The 9,079-nt window shown below is 39.8% G+C and overlaps 1 protein-coding gene across 1 annotated transcript; it reads left to right on the top strand.

Annotated features, from left to right (window-relative positions):
* Window positions 1-1,664: 1,664 nt before the first annotated feature.
* On the top strand, window positions 1,665-8,421 carry IL12B (interleukin 12B). Its single transcript, XM_013953680.2, has 6 exons — window positions 1,665-1,746; window positions 3,727-4,008; window positions 4,699-4,816; window positions 5,843-6,033; window positions 6,848-6,999; window positions 8,296-8,421. Exons 1-6 carry the CDS (start codon window positions 1,665-1,667, stop codon window positions 8,419-8,421), a joined length of 951 nt encoding a protein of 316 aa, XP_013809134.1.
* The last annotated feature ends 658 nt before the right edge of the window (window positions 8,422-9,079 follow it).

The raw sequence follows: 9,079 nt of genomic DNA, 5'->3' as shown, positions 1-9,079 counted from the left end.
TGAAGAGAACTGACAGATGCCATATGAGGATGACAGAAAAGAGCAGGAGCTGACAACTTTCAAGAAGATGCAAAATGTATTTTTCTTTCACAAATTACAGATAACCCTGCCTGCAGCAGAAAATCATCAGGAGCTAAGAAAGTGTTTGCCTGTTAATGAAGCAATATACAGCTGACAGGCTGCCTGATAGTATCTAGCTTATGACTGAGGTTTCTGCCTCTCTCTGAGTGTCAGATGCAGTGTGAGCTGCTTCCTCTCTTAGATACTCTTTCAGGATACTGTTCTCCTAGCTTCTGGTCCCATTAATAGCTGTGATGTGTGGCATACAAAATCAGACAGCAAGCTTTCTTTGGCATTGATCCGGAGACAGCTGACTTCTAATCAAGATTAATAACTGCTACTAGTAGCAGGGGCTGCCACGAAGTTATCGATTTGGTGCATATTGAAATATATACACACCCTTCCTTCATAAACCTGGGTGTAAAGGTTTGTAGTTTGAAAGAAGGAATCATGAGGAATACTTCTCTTTCATTGAAAAGAGGACTTGTTTGGGAGGGGGAAAAAAAACAACAAAATTACCACCTAATTTTGTCTTATTTCATCTGCACTCAAACTCCCATTGACAGTCAAAATAGACTTCAAAAGCTATATTCACCAGTCTCTTTTTCTAAGTCATACTCCTATCCATTTGGCTTATTCTCCAGTTAAAGAAAACTGTCTGAAGCTGTATTTAAATAACTGTCATTAAGTTTTTCTTATGTGCCTGGTGGTTATCACAACATTTGACAAAATGTTTTGTGTTTCAGGAGAGCTCTAGTTGTATTTTGAATTCAGGACAAATAATTTGAGATCTAGAACCTGAATATATACAGATAAATATCTATATATTCTCAAGTCATACATATATGTCTCAAGTAAACACTGCAACAATGATATACATATCTAGCCATTTTTGCAAATATACCTGTGTCACTGACTTCAGTAGGAATTTTGCCTGAAATTGCTTGAAAAGTAAATTAGACTATATAACTTCAGCTGGGTACCAGAACCAGTTAGGCAAATGTCAGTATTGAAGCCAGTTCTACACTGCAGTTATTGACACCACAATCACTTGTCCTCACAAAGAGAGATGGTGAAGAACGTGGTCTAGCAAAACACTCAAGCAAGTGCTTCATTTTATACACAGTTTTGCTTTAATAGGACTACTGACAAGCAAAGAATGTGTTTAAAAGTTTTGTATGACTGGAATTTAATGTAAAAAGATCCTTTGCTCCAATGTCTTATTTATGCAAGTAGCCCCACTAGTATTAATAGGACTTCTTTTGTGTGAAGAATACCTAACTGAGAGACCTGGGAATGCTTCTGAGCACCTGACCAGATAGGGGCCAAGACCTATGCATAACAACAACTTCTTCTCGGTTCTGTGATTTCCTCTAAACTGGTTTGCAGTGTGAATAACTGGCAAACCAAAGTCTCGACCTGAATCCTAGTGCAAACCTGCTATGCAATTTTGATGTAGTCTAAGAGTTCTTAGAAAGGGAGAAGGTTTCTTAGTCCATTGGAAATGACTCTGTCCTCTTATTATCCTGTCCAGCACTGAGCTTGGCTTCAGCACACAGTCAATAATGCTAAATGATGTTTAGTAATTTATTTTTTTCCTACAGATGTCTCATCTTCTATTTGTCTTACTTTCACTATTTTCCTTTGCTGCCCTTTTGGAAGCACAGTGGAAACTGAGGGAGAATGGTAAGCAATCTTAATTTATTGAGACCTATAGATGACTGAATGCTTAAAAAAAGGATTGACAAGTATATTCATGTAGCAATTTGCTAGCTACAATGCCTTGGCCAAGGTTTTATTATTTGTTTGTGAATAACTAGCCAACTAATTGGTATTAATGGAAATATTTAGAAAACCTAGAATGTTGACACTTCTAGCACAATAGCTGTTAATTTGAATATTTGCATTAGGAACTGCCTTATTCCCTATTCCCTGTTCTCTTGTTTCAAAAGTTTCAGTCATGCAGTCAAGAAGCAGAAACACTATCTTGTGACTTAGGTAACAGCCCACAAACAGTGAAGAATCAATTGTCAAAAAGAACATTTCACAGAAAAATCCAGAACTTAAAAATAGTTTATGCAACCTTTCTGGTAAATAAGTGAATTGCAAACACATTTGTAAAAAATACAGGGTCAGTAATAGATTGACAAATCTTTTAAATAATTTACTCACCATAAAATTAGGCTAAATTCAGATGGTCATATTTGCTGCTCTTATTCACCCAGAGTAGCTCCATAATCTAGGCTGTCTTCAATGGGATGATCCACAAACAAGGATCCTAACCAACATGGAAGTGCATTCTCAATCTGATTGTGAAGTGTTTTATTTCTAAAGAATAATTCAGCTACCTTCCTCAGTATCTTTACATCAAGAAATGATTTATCCTGTGGGTTCCCTGAGTAATGCCACTGTACTGAAAACTACAGATATGTTTGTCACCATATTGAGAATATACTTTTATATCTTTGTGTTTGAAATCTTTAAGATTTACTCTGCCTGTGCTCCAAATATCCATAAGCAGTTTGGTAAGCTTCCTAGAGTTGCATGTTCTCTGCCATTTTAGATACAGCACTTGACATGTATTCCTTAGTGTTTCTTCTTTGTGGTGAAGTCTTAATGCTCTCATTTTGGTAGTGAAATGTCCTGGTGAAAAGGTCTTATAGCTCATTATTGGAACTCTGTTTTCCTGAGCTGAGTACTTTCTGAGGTGCTGACACACTAAGAAACAGATTTTTGCCTGTTCTTGCATGTAGAACAGTCTCTGAGGGCACTGAATGCAGTTGGGGAGCCTGTGACAGTGGTGGCATCTAAGCAATAGCAGTTAAATTTTGAGAATTGTTGCCACACAGAAGTGCAGGTGAAGTTCTTGAGCCAAACTGAATACTACTTTACTTCTCATGTGAAACCACAGCAAAGAGACAGAAGATAACATTCCTTTAGTGGAATTATTCCAAATTATTTCATTATGTGGAATTTCTTCTAATTTGGAATGACCAATAGGGTGCTTCAGAGTTACAAGACAGCTCTCAGGAGACCACACCTCTCTGTTGCAGTCCACTTAACTCTGCTGTGGCTCTTAGAAATCGCTCCATTTGGACCAGGGTGATAGGAGTACATATGTTGCTCCTTGTAGAAAATGGAATACAGCATCAGCTAGGGGTAAATACAAACCACTTACCTGGAGCTCTCCTCCTTCCCACTGCTCGCTCACAGGCCTTTGACTCTGAAGAGGGCCTTCCAGGGAGCCAAGCAATTTAGCACCAAGGGGTTTCACAGGCCATTCTGCAAGCAAAGGCCGAAGGCTGTGTGAAGGAGGAATACATGGGCTCAGTGTGTCCTAGCATCCTCATCTTTAAAATAAAGGTCCCTGCCTACTTCCCAGGGTTACAAACCACTATAGGATTCTCTTGAAACGTGGAAAAAAATCTCTTCTTCAATTAAGATGTCATCTCTACTGATCAACAAGTTCTAGATGCACTGTAATTTTCTAAGTTAAACCTCTTCTTATAGTGAAGATTTCCAGGCGATAGTGGGACCTGGGGGCAATAAAGGAAGAGATTTGTTGGTTCTCCTGGAGAGTGAAGCTGAATAAAGGGCTCAGTTCAATCTTTACTAGCATTGTTAAGTGTGAACAGTTGCTAATACTCCTTTTTCTGCAATGTCCAGTATACGTCATAGAATCTGAGTGGAGTGATGAGACACCAGCTACAAAAGTGGAGCTCACCTGTAACACATCTGATGAAGCACTGTCAGTTTACTGGAAAAAGGGCACAGAAGTGAAAGGAACTGGAAAGACACTGATTGCTGAAGTGAAAGAGTTCCCAGATGCTGGCAACTACACCTGTCTGACAGCTGATACCCATGAAATCATCAGCTATGATTTTTTCCTCATAACTAAAATAGACTCAAATGGGCAAATGATGAGGTCAATTCTGAAAAGTTTTAAAGGTAAGGTCATAGGATGTTGTGATGTATTTTGTTCAGCTTTACACATTGCAGACCAAAGGGAGCTCTCTGGAGAACTGCATGAGAAATATACACTTTAAAATGGGTCCTCTTCAATTACTTTATTGACAGTGAAGGGCAAATGATGACTCTTCTTGTGTGTATGGTGCATCTGATGAGAAAAATGGGAATGTGTTGTCATTGGGATTAATTAAGGACTCTCCAGACCCATAGGATGGAGTGATGGTAGGAATGATTAGACTGGTATAAAAATTATGGAATAACATCAATACATCCCTACTGCTTTTCTGGTGAGGAAGCAACTGACTTGCTTTGTTTGCTGCAATGTTTCTCTGTGAAAGATACAATCTCTATGTCTACATAAGTCTTTTAACGACAGGCTTCATTAGCCATCTGCAACAGCTTGGGTACATGCTAGCTCCTACCAACAGCCATGTAGATGTGGTTAATGTGGTGCTATGTAGACCAGCTTTCAGCCACTAAATGTGGTTATATGGCTTTTTAACTAGAAATGGCTGTTCAATGGGTAGCATGAGATTGTGTCTGCCTGTATACCCACTATCTGCCAAAGTGGACGGGAGTCTGCTGAATTACTATGTTCTCTCTGCTTGGACTTATCTTGGCAAATAAATAAATAAATAAATAAATTGTTTTCTTTCTTTTTCCATCTAGAGCCAAACAGGACATTTTTAAAATGTGAGGCAAAGAATTACTCTGGAATTTTCATATGTTCATGGATGACAGAAAATGAGAGTCCAAATGTGAAGTTCACAATCAGAAGTCTAAAAGGGTAAAAGCTTGTACTTTCCTTAGCCACTTCGTAATAAGGCCAAAGTAGCCTTCGGTATTACTCTGTGGAGGAGATCCTGGATTGTGGGTTGCCAACTGAGAACATAAAGAAGGGGAAGAATCCCACTCCAAGAGTCTGAACATGTGCAGAAGGGTTTGGGGTCATCACAGGGACCTACTTCACTAATGAGGGCATGGAAATTGCTCAGGAATTAATAAAGATTTGACAATGGAACAACCCCCACTGGATTGTTACAGCTGCTACAGTACAGCCACAGAGTAACTTAAGCAATAGCAAAAACTGTTCATGCAGGGGAGAGAGAGGAAGTTGAGCCAAAAGTAGAAACAATCATAGCATTGAGTCCCTTCTCAGCAGATCCAGTGGCACTAAAGGAGTAGGAGGCTGCACCCACTGCAAAAGCCACATGTCCACTGACAAGTCTCAGTTGAGGGACACTGCAGAAACCTGCGAGGGAAATATGTGAGGGGAACCTTGTGGGGATTTCCTACCTCCCACTACTCCTAGGGGTTTCTCCAAAACATGGAGTACTCAGGCAGAGATCATTTCATTTAGTTAAAGAGGAAATAGCTGCGAAGTGTTTTATTTCGCTGAATGCAAAAATAGAGCCAGATTCAGGTAGCACTTTATAGTTGTCTTTTATTATTTGTTTCTCAATGGATGCATTTTAACCTTGCCTCATTTATTCCAGCAAGGTTATGGAAAGGGCTGAGGAACAAAGTTAGATACCAGAGCTTGTCATGGAACAGTGGTAATAAAGAAGAAAAGGACATATCCTGTTTTAGGTTTAAACACAAACTCCTTCTGCTATGGGGGACAGGTCTTTTTATCAAGCTTTGAAAATGTAAGAATGCCCACTGGACTGTTTTTACAGTGGTTAAAGTGAAGCCATAGAATGATTCAGGCAGCACCAAAACATTATCTTACCAACTACATGATATCTTTGTGACAACAAAAATTCTCAGAACAAAACAGCATTTCCAATACCATCTTCTGTTCTGTATTCAGCCCTCAAGATGTAACCTGCAGCAGCCCTGTGGCTCACACTGATAACTCAGTGATTAAATACACAGCCCAGTGCCAGAAAGAGAACTACTGTTCATTCGCTGAAGAGCACCAGCCAATTGAGATGTTCCTGGAGGTCATCGATGAGGTGGAATATGAGAACTATACCAGCAGCTTCTTCATCAGAGATATCAGTGCGTACACCAGAAATCATGATTTAGTCTTAGCTTTATTCTTGTTGTTGCTGAGAGTGGAACTAACAATGGTAACTAACCAAACTAAGCTTGGGAATCCCTGCCCTATTCTACTGTAAATCTGTATCAAGCCCCCAGTTACAGGAACAGGGGAAAACAAATCATAGCAGCAGTCCGGAAGTGTATGAGGAAGTGAAGAAGCAAGATCTCCATAGCTTGTGACCTCCTAGTCTCTCCCCCCCAGATCTCCCAGAAGTTTCTATAGCATTCTCTATGAGAGGGACATGCTTGGGAAGGGGCATGTGGTCTCCCAGTCACAGAACTACCAACAACTGAGCAGGCTCTTCTCTGGGAACTGCAGACTTACCAGTGACTCAGATAATGGTTAATGCTATGTGTTCTTCACTCCTGATCCATTCTTGCAGATGGACATCCATGACAGGCTAATACAAACTGACAGGAATAAGAATAACTGTGACCATGATGCCACAGGGCACAGGAAAAGGAGGCAGCATCCTAAAGAAACAGATGCTTTGCTAAATGTCCTAACAGTCAGCAGGGTTTGAAGATGGACCTCTGTTCTGACAAAGCCCTCTGCAACCCTCCAGGCAAAAAAAAAAAAAAAAAAAAAAAGGCTCTGGGAGTGTGGTTAATTTTCCATGTGAAACACAGATCTTATACATTATACATACTCCTGTCTTAATCTAATGGAGGCTCCCACAGCTTATTCTTATTAAACTATCAACAATAGGACACCAACATCTGATATCATGCTGCTAATGAGACTTAATTCCTTCTATATTTTCTCTTGCAGTAAAACCTGACCCACCGCAATGTCAGTATGTGGCCAAAAATGGAACAGTGACCTGGACATATCCAAAAACTTGGAGCACACCAAAGTCCTACTTCCCTTTGACTTTCAGGGTCAAAGTTGAAAGTACAAAGAGACACAAAGGCAAGCCAGAGGTACAGCATTCAAAATGAGCTTTTCTTGCTTTAACAAACAGTATAAATAATGTAAGCTTAGTACGCAAGACCCATGGACTAGAATAAAAAAGAAGGTGCCAAGCCCCAAATGTGGTAAGATTCTGTCTTGAAAGAAAACAACCTTCCTCCCAGTTCAATGAGCTACAAGGCCCAAACAACACACTCTGGGGTGGATGCAACCCTGATGTAACCAGGAGTGTTGCATACCCATGCTAGTGTGAGAAAAGTCTCTACTAATTCATATGTGGGGTTGCGTGGGTCCTAATTTGGGAAAATCCCGATTTCCAAATCAAGAAGTCTAAGATCTGTTGCACTGAGTTCCTTGTATGTTGTTTGTACCTGGCTAGCTCAGATTTTCTTTATAGGTGAACAGTCAAATAGGGAATTAATGATTCATTTGGTAGCATTTCCGTGGAGACTGGTGGAGACTCCAGCCTTTGCCATTCACTTCCCAATTATTAGTTAATTGTTAACTAAACATTATTAATCAGTATTAGCCTTAAATCACAAAATGTATTGCTAATGCTCCTGAGTACATTAAACAACACAAAACAGCATTCTAGTGATTTGCCTAGGTTGACAAAGAAGTCAACTGCAGAACTGGAAAGAAGTACATGAACCAACTGATCACAGTGCAAGGCCTTAACTGCAGTGCTACTCTTCCTTGGTCCAGCAACCAGAAAAATAAATTGATATATATGATCATTCCATACTGTCAACTGATTAAACCAACAACATTAGAGGATGCATTTTTCTATGCAAAAAAAAAAAGCAAGCTTGTACCAGCAGATGGGGCCATTCCCCCAGTGCTGACTCCTTGAATTTAGTGAGGTTGTTTTTGATCCCTTAACTAGAGAAATTGGCCAGTTTTAGGAGTGCTTCTTGTACCAGTCACAAGTCCTCAGTGGAAATCTCATGGATACTGAAAATCACGGACTTCTCTCTATTGGGGATCCCACTTTGGGAAAAGAACTAAAAAGGAAAACCCTGATAAAAAAATAAACCCTTTGTTTAATGATACAGTTTCAGTTTTGAGTTAGGATCACTGCATTACTAACTTCAATGGAAAGTGGACTTTCTAGTTTGTTTCTACAGAGGCTGAGGTTCTCACAGTTCCTCATGACTTTGATAACTGTGGGAGCAGACTGGTGCTTTCAAAACAACAGACTACCAGTGTTTTTTGAGTTACCTATGCTTGTTGCATGTATCTGGCACTTCCTTGTATGTTCTGCTTGACCCTTACAATCCACTGAAAGACCTGCGCTCTGTTTGTAGGTTCACGAGGTTGATGAGCAGCATATTCAGATTCCAAGGGCTGGCCCAAAAGACAAGATCTCCGTGCAGGCTCGCGATCGCTACTATAGCTCCTCCTGGAGTGAGTGGTCCTCACTTTGCAGGTAAGACTTAAAGAACCTTTTTGTTGGAGAAGCAAAGCTGATTCCTTATATAGAAGAGTGAGGAGTCTATGAACTTCTTACACTATTTCACATTTCCTCTGGACCAGTTTTTGCTCCTGAACACTTTTTCATGAAATATCTGTAAGAGAATACAGATTTGTAAGCAAATGTGGCTGTATTGGGCTGTCTAAAATAAGATTTTCTTGACAGAAAAAATGTGAGGAAACAATTAGAATCCATTTAAATGGGAGAGGAAACAACAGATGGGGGTTCATGGATATGGTTAGTAATTTGAAGTGTTCTGCCTAACTAGGCATTTATAAAATTATCTTCAAGAAATAAAAGTGCATTTGGCTGTTACTAGTGTTAACCAATGCTGCTTTCTATCCTTTCTGGTTATGGATAGCTTATGAACCAATGCTGAAGGTCCAAATACAGCAGGCAAGTCACATGCAGTTAATTTTTACCAGTAAAATAAGAAAGAGAGAGAAAGAGACACATACATACACACGTGCACATGCGCGCGCGCACATACACACACCATTAACTGGTTCTGCTAGTCTTAGGAATGGCTGTTTTCAGAAAAAAAACAATCTCTTTCTGATTAGAACTGATTAGCATTCCCTGTCAACTCCAAATTCATATCTACCTATCATTCCAGG

The sequence above is a fragment of the Apteryx mantelli genome, chromosome 14, assembly GCF_036417845.1.
Source record: "Apteryx mantelli isolate bAptMan1 chromosome 14, bAptMan1.hap1, whole genome shotgun sequence".
In the NCBI taxonomy this organism is placed as follows: domain Eukaryota; kingdom Metazoa; phylum Chordata; class Aves; order Apterygiformes; family Apterygidae; genus Apteryx; species Apteryx mantelli.
Note: the sequence above shows the minus strand (reverse complement) of the source record. Positions and strands in the feature narration are given on the sequence as shown.